A 15,284-nucleotide genomic window follows, 5' to 3' on the forward strand; every position below is an offset into this window, starting at 1 on the left:
TCGGCTTGAATGACTGTTTGTCACGCCTCACCTTTCTTCTTAGACCTAAATGACTGTAAAAGCTCTGCATACTCCTTACCGGGATGCTTTTGCAAATGTTTTTATCAAACTTGTGGTGTCGCAATGTCCAATGCTGCTGCCACGCATGTAAAGTAACTCCACGTAGCTGACAGGCCAAAGGCGCTACGATAATTCACTCACACTCTATAGCAACTGCGTTTGCTAGCTATCGCGCTACTGTTGCGGCTACTGCGTCTGTGTTTACGTACAGCATGTCACACAATGTTGAGCATTTACGCGATTTACGTTTGGGATTTTGGACTCAAATCGGAAGGGTTCGAATTTTTTTCCCCAGTAAATTTGGCAAATCGGCCCTCATGCCCAAATGCTTGCTGTAATAGCCACTGTATATTGTATTAAAACACAGAACAGATGTAGCCAACCCTACATTCACAGCATTGTGAATACAAATCGATAAGTGAGGCCAAAACATTGGCAACACCTGCCATTTGCTTGTTTGCAGTTGCCTCATTTTATGCACTGTTAGATTTCACAGCACGTGCCGGCCGCAGATGTTCACAGCATGCGACTATCTGCAGAGTTACGCCTTACGTCACTCTCAAGCATGTCACTCATGCCTTCCTGCGTATGTACTGAGGTGTATCGGACTGAGGGCCACTGTTGCTTACCGTCCATTCTTAGATAAGGCAAAATCCACTCCCTCCCTTTGGAAAGGCATCAAGCGCTGCAGGAGCTTGTGAGGAAGGCCGGACAGTTGCTGTGACCATCTTGTATCACAGTGAGAGGTCTGCGGCCCACTAGCATCCACTGCCATTACTATGTCCTCACCAGTAGCGTCCATCTGATTTTAACATGTACACAAAACATGGACCTGTCCAGAAAGAAGGAACAGGCAAGAACATTTATTATTAAGTAACTCATCTATTAATTTTAGCGTGATGAGATCGATATTTTTCAGTTAAGTTTATTTTCACAAGTACCTGCGTGTTTCCTGCTGTGTTGTTCAATTATATTTAATTTTTTATATCGTTTACAAGCTCCGGGAATAAGTCCTTTCTTTGACACAAGAGGGCCTTGGTGGCAAAAAGCCAAATGATTTTAATGAGTTATTGATTTTGCTCAAACATTTGTATGTAATTAAGGATAATAAGGGAATCGTTATTTTCTGTTGTGTTGCCTCTGTTTGTGTTACCTTGGTGACCTTTTTTCCCTTTTTGTGTCCCCTTAGATCCTGTGACTTCCTGAGAGGGCGGTGCAACCAGGCACACCTGTAGCCACTTTGCCATTAGGGGTATTTAGCTACCTGGCTACAGGAGGATTGTACTGCTTCATCTGCATGCTACCTAAGACATAGTGGAATTCTGTCGGCTTCTTTTGCTTATCTCATTGGTATTTGTGGCTCTTGTTCCTGCTCCAGTCTAGTATTTCTGTATGCCTGTCTCCTGTCCTAGCGCCTCGTGACACTATCCTGGTCACCCAGGAATTCTCTTTTGTTCCTATTTTTTCTCCCATTCTTAGTATTTTTACTTGTTACTGGTTTAAGTACAGAGCCTTTTATTTTTTGCTGTCCTGTTTTGCATCGTCTATCTCAGTTTGTTTACCATTTTTCTGCATTGGAGACCCACTGCAGTTTTTGCTCATTAAAACACTGCTATTTTTGCACTCAAACTGTGTGAAGTGGCTCTGCGTCTGGGATCTTTACCTGCTAGAGTTCTAACAACCATTTTATTATTTTGTTGACATTGATACATTGGCTTATACTGTTGTATTAAATATTGTTAAATTGTTCACAAAAACTTTGTCCTGTGAAAACAAATTAAAGGCAAAAAAACACAATCATTCAATGAGCTTGAAAAATGTCCATGTAAAAAGTATTGGCGATATATGGGCCTGTAGTTATTTGATATCAAATTGATGCATGCCTTAATTTGCAGTGTGGCCCACATGGCCTTGCACCAGCAGTACGTAACCGGAAGTGGGATCTTAGTGGCGCAAATAAGAGCTACTCAACCAAAAAATAGTGGAAATATGGCAGCTAAACATTAACTTTTACGTGCAAAATGAATACCGGAACCTTTTATTTTCCCGAGTCCGACGACATGACGCCGGAATGTCTGTGGAGGGGCGGACTTTATGCAAGCAAACACAACTGCTCTGGAACCATACGGTTTCGTCGTCAAAGCGTAAGATTGCATTTCCCCCAAAACAAGAGTCGAGTATGCCAAACCCACCACATGTTTTGATGATAGCAGTGCTACTTGTCGCATCATACACGTCATCGTTTTTTATCGTTTCATTAGGTAAAATCAGCGTCATCATTTGTGCCTATATGTGTTTCCCCTACCGGATTAAGAGGTACAATGCGGCCAAGCACTCCAAACAGTTTGATAACAGCAGAATGAGTTGAAGCATGTGTAGCGTATATCGCGGCAAAATACTCGGTGCGCTCGTTTTATAACACCCACCACGCCCAGCATGACATTGTCATTAAAGTAGCTTTCGGATACATTTGATTCAGAGTGGCAAGAGTTGACAATACACGCGATAATGCAGCAATCGCAACAACAGTTGCACAGCACATATATCCAATATATTAAAAGAAAAACATTTAAAGGAGTAACTGACTGTGTGTGGGCAGTCACTAACACCCGGGCGACGGCGAGCCGTGATATATTTCCAACGCCCTCGTGTTTGCAAGGAAGTAGCCGACTGACTCCAGCAGCTTGCTTGATATATCCGCTGCCTCACCTAGTTCCACCCACTAGAAGTAACATTAGCGTCCTCAAGCTAGGGGACGTCAACGGCTGCGCACCATTTACCAAGCGACGCGGTAAGATAACAAACACAAGTTACAAGTTAATAATAACGAGTTAACCCTAGCGGTCTAAACGTGTTGCGCTTCCTAGCTAGCAGCTGCAAACACCAGCCTGGTCGAGAGTGTGTGTCACAGCTTTGCAGTGCCGGTGTTAGCACGCTTTACAGGCAGGTAATGTGCTTTAGCTTAACCCCGAACCTACGTCAACTCTATCATCATGTCGCCTTGTAGTTTGCCTTAGCCCCGAAAGCAGAAATACAAGCCAAAAACACACACAATCGCTGTCGGCGTTGAGTCGAACCACGAAAGCAAGCCGCGCGTAGTTCAATATTACGTTGTAATAAAATAACTTTTAGGCCTGCTCGCCACGCAACATCATAATGCAATTGGGGATTGTGTGTACTAACATCAGCGCGAATTGAATTGCACGAACTTTTGGTAAATAGTTGTACCCTTTTGCTTAATACTTGATACGTGATACGTGTACCAGTTATGTTGTTTGCCATTTACGCCTGTGTGAACATGATTACTGTTCCTAACACAATGACACATTGGCGTGTGTCCTAAACGAAAGTTATATAGGACAAATACGTTCTACCATTTAGGCGTATTTAACTTCAAATTTGAAATCATACTGTCTTCAAATTCAGTTAAATTCTGCTGTGAACTATTAACAACTTTTTGAAAATTGTTAAAACTAATTATTTTTTAATATGACACAGGGACTGTACCTTGCATATTAGTATACAAATGAGAGGTCTCCCATTTAGTTAAAGTGCACCTCTACAACGGAGTGCTCATCTTGTTGATTGAGATAATTGTAGCGAAACCTTCCTCTAGATTTGCTTGCCAGATAGCATAATTAATACCGCCAATACCTCATTGGGTTTGTGTAATCAGTGGCCCATACACACAATAATTATGATGCATTTACACAGGCAATTATTGTCTCATGATCGAAATGTGCAGAGATTAAATTTACAGCGTGCAAGGTGCCTCCACGGATAACAATGAGCATAGTAATGCAGTTTCTCATGAAGGAATCGGGTGGAATTAGGCTGGGTGCACCATAATATGTCAGGCTAGAAAATTGTTTGCTCGCTATACACTTAAAGTGCATATAATAATGTAAATAATGATGTTGTAATGGCTTGATTCAATGTTATTTATACAGAGATATGGCTTTGGAGGTGATGATGATGATGGTCCAGTATTGAGGTTGAGGATGTGTCGCAGCTGTCAACAAGATGTGTCTCAGCGACTAAATAATTCATCACCTTCCAGGGGGAAATCTTCCTTTCCCCATATTATTTGGTAAAGGCTATTAAATAATTCAGCCATCAATCCATAAATTGTTTAATCGGTGACCTTTTCATAGGAAAAAGAAAGCACAATAATAAATTTGCCTGAGACGAATGGCGCTGAGGAAGGGTTGGATGAGATCGCTTGTCGCAGCCTGATGCTAGTTGCTAAGTGACGCAGGAACTTTCCGCCCACGGTGTTTGCTGTTAAAAGTCTGACTGATGGTCAGAAACAATCGCATAATGGCAGTCTAGACTTTGGCTGCTCTTGGGGCATGTTAGCGACATTGCGAGGATGTTTTTACCCCCCTCCCTCGCCATCTCCGCGCCTCTGCGTGTACAAAAGACGCACAATATTGGCATATTTTAATGAAGTTAATACTCGTCATCCCTAATTAATTTCTCAGTTGGCTCCTCAGAAGTCATGAAAGGCGCGTTTAGTTGAAAGGGAAGAGGTCAGTGGTCTCGTTTCATTACGTACAGGCAGCAAATTGTTTCCAGCAGATCCATTAAGCTTCTAATTTGCTTCAAGTAGATTGCTTTCTTATAGAATGTCTCCTTTCAGCCTGTGTGCTGGGTGGTATTTCAGGTTCCGAGTCAAGTAGGATTAGCCGTAGCCTCGTCGACTTGTGTGAGAAGCAGGGTGCCAGCTTTATTGGGACACTAGCCCAGTGAACAGCTCGGCCTCTCTGCAGCCAGCGACTCCCCATCGACTCTCCACCTGGTGTTTGATCACCTAGCAGGCCACAGTCGTGTCGCCAGTGTCCGCTATCCTCTTCTCCCACCTCGCTTGTCGTCCTCCTCTCCTTCAATGCAGGTTTGCCTCCTCCGCTCTCTTCAATGGCATTCTCAATGCTGCGTCCCTCCCTGCTGCCCCCCTCATCCTTTTCCTCTCAGTCTCAATCTATCTATTCCATGTCCCTGCATGCCCTTTCCTCCTCTTCCGCCACCCCCGCCTCCATCCTAAAGCAGAGTAGCTAATGAAGAGACCCATTTAGGCTCAGACTTTGGTTCATACAGCCCTCCGTAGCGCCGGCCGGCCTCAGCTGCTGTGACTGGCTGTTTGTGCTCTGACATCACACGGGGGCCAGCTATTGATTTGGCGCTGTCTCCAAGGCTGGCTGGCTTGATGGGTTGTGGCAGGTAGACTTGTGCTTGCGCAGCATCGTCCCCGCCCTCTCCCCCTCCCTCTTTGTGACACCCACTCCTGTTCACACTCTTCTTTTAGACGCCTTCTTCGCATCTCACAGTCTCACTCTTTCGAGCGCGTGTGCAGGAGGCAGCAGGCAGCTGCCAGAGGAGCGAGCTGGGAGGCAACTCCAGCCTCCTCTTCAGCAAATAGTGCCTCCTGTACACAATGGAAACTAAAGAACCGAGTAGCAGAGGGGATGGAGGGTAGAGCTGCTGGGCAGGTAGGTCTTGCAGCTTTTTGTGTCTTCTTCTTGTCTTACCCTTGTCCTTTTATACTATGTGCTTGTTTTTGCGTTTCTCTGCCTTGTTGTATCTGATCGGACAAGATAGTTTTGGTTAATCCAGTTTCAAAACTGACTTGAACACATCTCAACATGTGTTTTTTTTTTTTTTTTTTGTGCGCTTCTTTGTGATTGCAAGGGCGCTGAGCAAGTGTGCAGCCTTTCCCTTGCAAAATTCTAGCAGAACCGAGTCTGTCGGCGAGCTTGAGTTGCCTTACTAGTTCCCCGTGCTTTGCTTGCCATTACAGGATAATTAACCCAAGATGAGCCAGTAAGAGGCTTGGCCATGCCTTGTTCTCCAGCCAAGCGCAGCCTCCGTTATTTGACAGGTGCAAATTGACTTTTAATGACTGTGGCAGACTTTTTAAGTTGTGGCGCTCTCATGAGGTACCGTCTCGTAAAACCGCAAGCCTTGCATTTGACTTTTAATGTATATCTTCTAATTACCCAGATTGATATTCCCAAGAAGCACTCCTGTGGGACTGGTAATAGATTACCTACATGCACTGCTGCAAATTTAATTTATTAATGCTGGCTGCCTGCGCTGCACCGTCCTGTGCTCGCATCACCATATGCGACCTGGAGGCAGAGCGCGCCATGCAATTAGTTGCTCGTTTATGCTTTTTTCACTTAATCTAATCGTCCGTTTGCTGGCAGTTCCTTTATAGGCTGTGTTGCCCTGAAATGAAGGGTAGCAGTGGATGAAAGTGCTATCATTTCATTGGCTTTACACTAATGACTTTCCAGCTCCCCTGTCAATGCTTCCTGGCGTTGCAATTAGAAGAAATAGCTAGAAAATGGTAGATTAGTTACTCAGCTAGGCGAATCACAAAAATCAATTTTGTTGCAGCCCTGTGAGTGCAAACCTACATTAGTGTCCTAATTAGGTGTTTATTGGGTGTTTTATTTTATTAGCCAAGGTGCATGTTTTGTGCCAAATACAAACTGGCTTTTGGCACGCCATGTGCAAGTAAGAATTAATTGGGCTTGTGGTTGATTAGTTGTATTTGTTTTCTTTCCCGTGGTCAAAATGTCTAATTTTGGGGACGTTTTGTCACTTTTGTTGCAACTCAAAAATGAAGAGCCGGTGATAGGTTGTCGCCCACATATCTTTGTTTTTGTGCCAGTGCTTTTGTTTCCCACTGCCTCGCCGAGTTGTTGATATACAAGCTGTTTGATGCAGCTGTCGTTTTACATGACATTCATCATCAGTGATAAATCCCCTCCCTTCGCGGCATTTGACTTGTCCTCGCCGTCTCTCTACACTTGAATCCCAGATAGAGTTGAACTTGGAGGGTGGCACTCAGGATCCTTCACCTCCACTTGAGTTGGTTTTAGCCCAGACAAGAGCCCTGATCTGCACAAAACATAGCGAAGGTGTGGGAGAGAAAGGTCAGAATTTGCAAGGGAGGCAGGTGTGTGCTCGCGTGAAGAGGAAAGAAAATAACTACTATGTGCCGGAATCTGACTACATGAAGCATCGAGCTCCCTCACCCTCCAAATTTCTCTACCACCATTCCCCCGCGCGTGTCATCACTTGCAGCCTCTTATGTGCCTCGCAGTGATGGAGAAAATCGTCATTAGCCTGCTATCGAGCATTATTGTCTGTAAGAGGTGTCCGCCAAGAGCCTGGAGTACGATTAACTCTGCTCAGTAGACGGCCACCCGCCTGACCTTTTGTGATGTCCCCCCCCCCGCCTCCGAAGAAACAATTTTCTTTAGAGGAAAATGTAGACATGACAATGTGGCTGCATGATGAGGCCAGTCCAAAAATATCCGCATGTCATTGGTTATTTAAATTTGATTGCAATCTGACGGAAATGAACTATCCCCATGTTTACCAGATTCTAATTACTCTCTTATTGAAACGCAATCCATTTTGGCTCTGATGCATCTGTACACTGTGTGGGAGGCTGCTAGCATGGCAATTTTATGCGCTGTGAAGAGGCGAGGTGACGCAGAACGATGCCAGAGGGAGCCACTTTAGGGTTGTTGCGCTCTGTGGTGGCTGTAATACCGGCGGACCACTCCCTGTCAGTGACGGCACGGCGGCTTAGGATGCACGAATAGTGTGTGCCGCAATTTCACCGCTGCATACAAGCCGCGAAGCGGCAATCAAAGATCTTTGTGGCACCGTTTGTTCATGTGTCTCCAAGCCTATGTGCTGCTGCTGCTGCTGCTGCTGCACATACTGTCCATGTGCACACATGCATAGTTGAAGTGTGAGGTTGGGGAATGCAACAAGACGACTACACTGTCCGCTCACTTGGTGACTTGGTTTTTGTAGCTCTTAGCTTACCTCACGTGTGCGTTTGTGAGTGTATATATGTCATGTCTAGTTGTCAGTGATGCCTGCGGTCTCTCAGCATGTTTTCTTGAATACAAAAAGCTGCGTTCTGTGCTGCAGCAGGACCAAATGCGTAACACCAAAGGGCAACTATCCCTGTGACATGCCGCTGCCAACCACCATCGTCGCACGCTACCGAAGACTGCAGCTTCATGCGTAGGAAGGTTATAGATTTAGCAGGGATTCTACTTGACCCTTTTTGGGCTCTAAAAGGGGGAGGGTCAAACAAAAGACCATGTTATGAGCAACAGCCAGACCTTGGCACCACTGGGTGCCGGCCTTGGCACGGCGCCGCACTCACTCAGTGTGATTGAGATTACAGAAAGCAAGAGGAGTTGGGATAGGATGAGAAATGCATGGCGTGAAGTAACCTGATGTTTATCAGCTTTATTTGGAAAGTATGAGCTGTTGCAGACAGTTAACACAGGAACCCATTTTTAAAGATGGTTGTAATTCATTCATTCATTAAATTAATAATGCCAAAAATAATGCCATATGGAAGAAGATATTGCTGTAGTAATGAGGCTTTTGACTGTACCTAAGTCACTTTTTCCACAATTCAGTCATCGGCTTTGGCTTTTATTCTTTTGCTGTTTTGAAACATCCGCCCAACTAGTGTCATCTTGTAGTTGAGCTCGAAAAGAATCCGCTGTAAAATATAGCCGGGCAATTTGATATGCGTGTGCCACCAAATGGCAGAGGGTTTTCAGTGAAGAAATGCTCTCTTTTCCCGCTTCCTTCTGAATACCTAATGTTTCAGTTGCCTCCGCCGCATTCCCATCTCCGTGTTCATCCATTATTGATGGCACACAGGCACGCAAAGGCCCCAAAAATACACACTCACCACATCGTTCACCACAAATATTTCAAATCTGCTGACTCTCTGAAGGTGCTGTTCTGTTCACGCTCCCACTCCTAACCCTTGACCCCACCCAACCCTAAAACCCCACAGCGCTAACCCCTGTGCTTCTCTCCACGGCAGGTCAGCAAGGGTCATGTGGGTGTCGGAGGCCCCGGTTGCCGTGCAGAGCAGCTGAAGCAGACATGGAAAATAAGTCTCTGGTGGCATCGGTAGGCTTGGCCTTGTCAACTTCACCAGCCACCCCCTCTTTTGCCACTACATTCGCCACTGGCTACGCACCAAGTATGTCTTCTTTCATTTTAAAAAACATTAGTGTTTAGGCTCATATTAAACACATAACACAATCATTCTTCTATCAGAATATATTAATATGAAGAGACGACATAGTTTATTGGCGTTTAGCTTAAAAACTGCTGATTGTCGTGTGAAGAAACACCTTTCTATCCAGTCATTTGATTTGATCTCCCATTTCAACTTGATAGAATTCAACATTTTAGTTGACTTGTAAAGCGTACATGCAGATCAAGCTCGCTTTTATTGTGAAGTATTCTTTAGGTTTCCTGTCTTGCAGCCTTTACCGAGGAATGCAAATAGTTGCTGTTGCACCAAATGCTTCAACCGCTGCCGTTGTTTTTCTAGTATTAAGGGAGGCGTAACGCTCTGCAGGAAGATAAATTGTAATTTTTCCTTTCATTGTCACATGCAAGACTCAAATTTGCTGCTCCTCAAATGTCTGAATGTTTCCTTCCTGAAGCATTAAGAATGATGTGACGCTAAATAAGACAAAGAAGAAACAAGACAGTTCTGCTCACTGTGAGAAAATAGGCAGTAGCATTAATATGCATCAAACTCTCCAACCTTAAAAAAAAGCTTGACACTCCTGTCCCAGTGTAAAATTGTGCCTGGTGGAATGAAGGATGCGGTGAGGGACAGAATACTGATCCACCGACTCTTGGCAATATCCGTCCAGTAATGCAAATCTTTGAACAGCAACTCGGGAGATTTCACCCATCAAAATGTCAGTAAGAGAGACTAAATATTCAACGGAATGTGCAGCACTCTTGAGCATTAAGATGTTTTCTCTCAGAATGTAAAAATAATGTAAAGCAGCAGCAAGCGTTGCTTTTGTCAAACATCTGACAGGTCATTGAAATTCTGCATCGGACGCTGCACTCGCCAGCTGTGTTTTAGCGAGCCTCTCGGCCCAGCACAACATTTGCTCGACAGAAGAACACATGGGAGCCAGCGGGCTGTGCTAGAAGTCAATTACTTTGACATAGAGGAATTGTCTGTCACTTGATGCTAAGTGCACAACCATTAGATAAGAAGGGAACTGTGAGAACTCCACAAAGCCCCACCTTAAAACCACCATCCACTCACCCCAGCAGTGGTTACATCTTCTTGGTTCTCCATATAAATTCTGGTTTTGCAAACTTAGTACCTTGTTTATTACTTTTTTTGTTTAAAAAAAAAAAAAAAAAAAATTGACGCTTGCTTATTCCTGAGAACTTCGAAGGAGACCAATCCTTATAACTTGGATCTCTCTTTCAGGTGCTCTGTCTTTGCCAAATTTGCAATGAGAATGTCCGATAAAGCTGACACTGAAACAATGAAGGTCTCCGAGGCTGACGACACCGCGTCCTTTCGAAAAGACAACGCCATCCAGTCTGGCGTTTCTGAAAAGAGCGACAAAGAAGAACCTGGCAGCATCAGTACAGTGGACACCAAGGTACATTTATTTATCATCAGTAGTATTTGAAAACATGTCATCTTTTTAAACATCAATACACACACGTTACCATATTTGGACTATAAGTCACTGCAAAGTATAAGTTGCATCAGTCAAAAAAAAATGCATCATTAAGAAGGAAAAAAAACCCATCTAATTCTCATTGAACTATAAGACGCATTTGCTGGTATTTACGATCGCGCTATCATCAGAGCCCATCAGATGTTTTTTTTTTTTTTAGGAGTATCATGTTGGCCTAAAACATTAAATTCACAAGAGAAGACAAAACCAGAAGAAGGGGGCAATGTTTACACCAACAAGGAGACATACCTGTTTAATAAATGTCAGAATGCTCACGAAGAAACACTTTGAATACGAGACATGACTTCTTCATGCCTCCCGGTGTGTAGAAACGGATTAAACTGCTGTATTTTAACCAAAACTGGTCTTCACAAATGAATTAAATTAGACTGAAAGTCATACGTGTGTATTTAGTTAGTCAGTGACTGATACAGCAGCTACAGTCTCCAAGCAAGACATCCTAATTAAACAACACTGCTGTTTAAAATACATTTCTCAATCCGCACAGGTATCGTATAATATATTTGCACGACTTACAGTCACACGTGTATTAAAAAGCATTCCGTAACAGAAAGCATCCGTAAGGCTCTGTATTATTCAATTTGTGTGCCGAACTGTGACACGAGCGCAACTCAAAGAATTATTACAGCCACTAGGTGTCGCCAAAAAAGAAACACCACACCCCATTAACTTAGAAGGCAGCACATGTTAAAGTGCTCATGACATCAAAACATGTTAATCTTTTTTCCGCCATGAAAAATAACATTGGAAGCCCTATTTCCTGTGTTAGATGTATGCTCCAATGTTGAAATATTTATTATTTTCATAATTTCCATCAGTTCTTCCATGTTTGGAGGAGTTGGAGGAAATGACGTCAGATCTGGGCAGTCCCACCCAGTGCTTCTGCTCCACTACACACTATGTCCCACTTCTCTGTGAACTTCTGTTGCTTGTTACATATTTATTTATATTATGCCCACTCGTTGTGCAGAAGGCTTTTGCTGGAACACTCGAGGGTGACTGAGTCAGCCTGTTTACATTTACAAAAGACACCATTCGCCTCATGAGATGCGTCGGCAAACAGTGTGGGACAAATGTTACTGTCCCGCAGATGGAAATAAAAAGTCAAAAAGGTGGCAGTAAGTCAATCTGCATTTCTTCTGCTTCTGCTTTCATAGTAGCCAGCCAAGTGCTGGGCGCAAATGCAGTGCCAATTCCTATCTGGTTTGCTAAAGGGTCGTCTTTGATCGCAGCATCACTGCGAATCTTCTAATAACAATATGGGTTTTCATGCCAAATTTCTTCCTAAACAACAATCGTTGTCTATCGTCTTCGGCTCTGTGCAGTCTGCAAAGAGCAAGCTTAGAGCTGTGACTATCACTGCCAGTAAAACATAAAATACTCCTCAAAACACAATATTAGAAAAAGTTGTCTTCCTCTGCGTTCATGGCTGTGTTGCAGCCCTTGTGTTCTAGACATGAATTGTTAGCAAAACATGGCTTGCAGTCACTTATCTTTCCAGCCTATCTGGCAGCCGATCTGTCCGTTACAGTAAGTAAATCCGTATCTTTTACTAGATCTATTCTACGAATCTTAGTATAATATTATGGGGGCTCATTCCAGGGCTAATTATGCGGCAATCGCTGCTCACTGGTCTTTTTAGTTTGCAGTGTACCTGGAGCTGTCTGTCGCTTTTTGGCAGTCAAAAAAAACACATTGTGGCCATTTCTGTGTGTGTTTTATCATAGTTATCACAACACAATATCAGTGAATGTTATTATTGTGTTATTGTTGTGAGTATGTCATTTTCTTAGCTTTTCTGTGTTTGAATCTGGTTCTTGGAATGTGTTCTGGTCATGACTTTGCAACCAAGTTGGCGTCTGTTTGAAATACTCGATAGGGGGTGCGGGAGCGGGGCGTGTCATACTCACCACTTCATTTAACTGCTGTTTTATAGTTGTTTGTTTGTCTATGACTGCAGTATGACAAAAATGTTTTATTAAGTGAGTACTTTTATTTTGTTTTGGGGTTTTTTTGTCCATTTTTTTTTGGTGTCATGAGCACTTTAAATTATACTGTACATAAATTTTGATATATAAATCACACCTGACTATAACTTGCAGGACCAGACAAACTATGGGCAATAAAAAAAAAAAGTTAGCATTGAGCACAAACTAACGTGATCACCCCTTTTAATAAATATCATATTTAATAGATATCAAATATCTCAAACCGTAAATAACAAAAAGGCCCACACTTAGATTAGATCAGATTACCCCGGGTCGTAGTGATGACACCATCGTGTCTATGATCAACACAAAAGTTAATCAAATGTTAATGCCAAGTCACGAGACTGCAGCACTTTTCCGGTACATGCCTTTCAAAATAAAAGTCCCACATTGGATACATATTTGTTGACTGCTGTCTGCAACCCACGCAGGTCACAACCTACCAATCACTCTCACTCCACCCACTATGTAGAGGGAGCTGTGAAAGCCACCTTCCACAGACATAATGGAGACAAATATGATTGGAAGTATGTCTTTCCTCAAGCCAAATCAAAAGTCAAGTCAGTGAGTTTGGGAGGGGTCAGCAGCCTAAAGAACTCTGAGTGGGCTGAGTGCATCCAATAGCTCGTCTAACAGTTTTCTACTTTTCACCACACTTGACTTGATGAAAATTCAGCAACACTCAGCGTCAAATGCAAACTGCCTGGGGGATATACTGTCACCTGCGGCGTTTGAGAAGATTCACCCCCTTGCTGCTTCAGCGCAGAAAATCCTGAAAAATATAATTAGCACCAAGTGGAATGATAGCTCAGGGCTTGGCTCTACCTTAGTGCTATGTCTAACCAACAACTAGGTTGTGAATATCTACACTTGAACTAGAGCAGCTTATGCCCAAACGAAGACACCAGCTTGGGGAAACTGCAGGGGTATGGGGTTGCCTTTCTAAAGGTGGGTGGGACACAACATGCTGAAGAAAAGGAGCTCATGATTAAATTAAGAGCCTTTTATTTTTTTTGTCACAAAATCATTCATGCTAAATTTTACTCTGCAATTGGAGCACAGACATTTCCTAAGTCTAGGCATTCCTAATTTAGATAAGTTGTAAACCAAGAGGAGACACTGGGTTCATCCTTGGCCCAGGCGCCACACCTCTGACTATTTTGGTAATCCGCTAAATAGTGTAAACCTTTTTAGTTTAAACATCATAAATGCAACTTCTGGTGTAATTAGTTTTTGGCGCCGTGTGCAGGTAATGTATTAAAAAATATGCTATTCCAGAAATGCGGTGCATAAAGAAAATGTAGCATCCATGATATTTTGCCTCTGTCCTTTCTGGTTTATCCTGACTTTGAGTGAACCTCCCTGAAGTTTGTCATGGGTGTCCAATGTGGACGCCTCCTGCCAACTCTTATTTCGTATCCTGAAACTCACATTATTCTGTGGTCACAGGACATATGCTTAGTAGGGCAGTGCCACAAGGTATGCCTTCTTTGCAGGTGAAATGCTAGAGATGTTCGTTGTGCCAGCGATTGAGGTGGAATAGGATGGGGACAAAATCTGGGTAGAGGGTGAAAAGCTTTCAAACAGAGGAGGGGGTAAACTGTGTGACTTTGCCGCCATCTGTCTCCAGCTCTGGAGCCCCATCCTCTGCTGGTGGCCGTCCTACTTTTGCTGACTTCAGCCTTTTCCGTCACCCCATTCCCATTCCTTTATCTGCTGCTGGCATTGTTCATTCCCCAACGGTCCCACGTCACTCAATTAGCTGGTGTGGCGATACGCTCACAGTCCCAACCCTGTCCCACCTTTCCCACTGCCCTCCACTTGCATATTACCTCGTATTGAAAAGGGTGCGGTAGGTCACGAGCACTGGAAATGGGCGAGCAGCAGCCCGTTTAAATTTCTGTATGCAATATTTGGCCCTCAAGCTCAATAAGAGAGAGAGAGAGAAAGAGAGAGAGAGAGAGGGTTGGGTTGTCCTCTTCATTTTTAGAGGACAGACAGGAAGGACAGAGCTTCATGTTGGGATTAGCAAGCACAGGACAGGGCTTTTGGTGCAATTTATACTGGAACAGCTTCTGCTAGGTCACCTACCTTCCCCACCTTGAATCCTCTGCATGCTCTGTTAATGCGTTCTCATGCTCATGCGCAGGCACTAGTGCGTGAAACACACAAGCACTGAGCTTTTGTACCCACTGTGGGTACCCAGTCTCTCTCTTTCTCTGCTCTGTGTATCCACCTCCCTCTCACAAGTCTGATTCACATGATGGCATAAAGGAAGCTCAAAGCAAGTGCAGCACTGATCCAAGTTGCTTACGGCCAAATGCATGGCTTTTGTTTCCTGTGTGCTGCTTGAGGCAAAGGTCATTCAGTGCAACTGCTTTTGCCGCATATCATATAAAAAGGTAATTGTAAAATGTAAAGTTCATGAAGAATAATGGCAAATAAAGCCCTGCACTCATTCACCATTCATGTGAGTGGCAACAGTCGCGATGATTGGACACCACATGATTGTTTTACATATCAATACATCATTAACTAAATGTTTCATTGACCTGGAGTAATTTGGCCCAATGCAGATGTGATGTTTGTTAGAAGCAAAACAGAAGGCTTTTAAGGCTCTTCCCATGCTAATTTATGTTTGTGATGG

The 15,284-nt window shown here is 43.6% G+C and overlaps 2 protein-coding genes across 21 annotated transcripts in view; one reads left to right on the plus strand and one right to left on the minus strand.

Moving 5' to 3' along the window:
• The window catches only part of zranb3 (zinc finger, RAN-binding domain containing 3), a 101,159-nt gene extending 98,335 nt beyond the window's left edge, over positions 1 to 2,824 (minus strand). The window contains exons 1-3 of one of the 4 annotated variants that reach the window (XM_054790444.1): positions 1,214 to 1,789; positions 1,002 to 1,094; positions 690 to 892 (exon numbers count right to left, since the gene is read on the minus strand). In XM_054790444.1, the coding sequence (XP_054646419.1) occupies positions 690 to 862 (173 nt within the window). In that variant the 5' untranslated portion in view covers positions 863 to 892; positions 1,002 to 1,094; positions 1,214 to 1,789. Of the gene's footprint in view, positions 1 to 689; positions 893 to 1,001; positions 1,095 to 1,213; positions 1,790 to 2,365; positions 2,604 to 2,646 lie in introns of those variants that run through there. The other 3 variants (XM_054790434.1, XM_054790424.1, XM_054790453.1) reach the window with 3 other exon arrangements.
• LOC129189109 (R3H domain-containing protein 1-like) overlaps positions 2,716 to 15,284 on the plus strand; it is a 40,941-nt gene continuing 28,372 nt past the window's right edge. For 3 of the 17 annotated variants that reach the window (XM_054790470.1, XM_054790510.1, XM_054790518.1), the window contains exons 1-3: positions 5,021 to 5,549; positions 8,939 to 9,100; positions 10,370 to 10,547. In XM_054790470.1, the coding sequence (XP_054646445.1) occupies positions 10,395 to 10,547 (153 nt within the window). In that variant the 5' untranslated portion in view covers positions 5,021 to 5,549; positions 8,939 to 9,100; positions 10,370 to 10,394. Of the gene's footprint in view, positions 2,852 to 4,013; positions 4,151 to 4,716; positions 4,955 to 5,016; positions 5,550 to 8,938; positions 9,101 to 10,369; positions 10,548 to 15,284 lie in introns of those variants that run through there. The other 14 variants (XM_054790555.1, XM_054790565.1, XM_054790462.1 and 11 more) reach the window with 10 other exon arrangements.

This window comes from Dunckerocampus dactyliophorus, chromosome 1 (assembly GCF_027744805.1).
Source record: "Dunckerocampus dactyliophorus isolate RoL2022-P2 chromosome 1, RoL_Ddac_1.1, whole genome shotgun sequence".
NCBI classification, from domain to species: Eukaryota; Metazoa; Chordata; class Actinopteri; order Syngnathiformes; family Syngnathidae; genus Dunckerocampus; species Dunckerocampus dactyliophorus.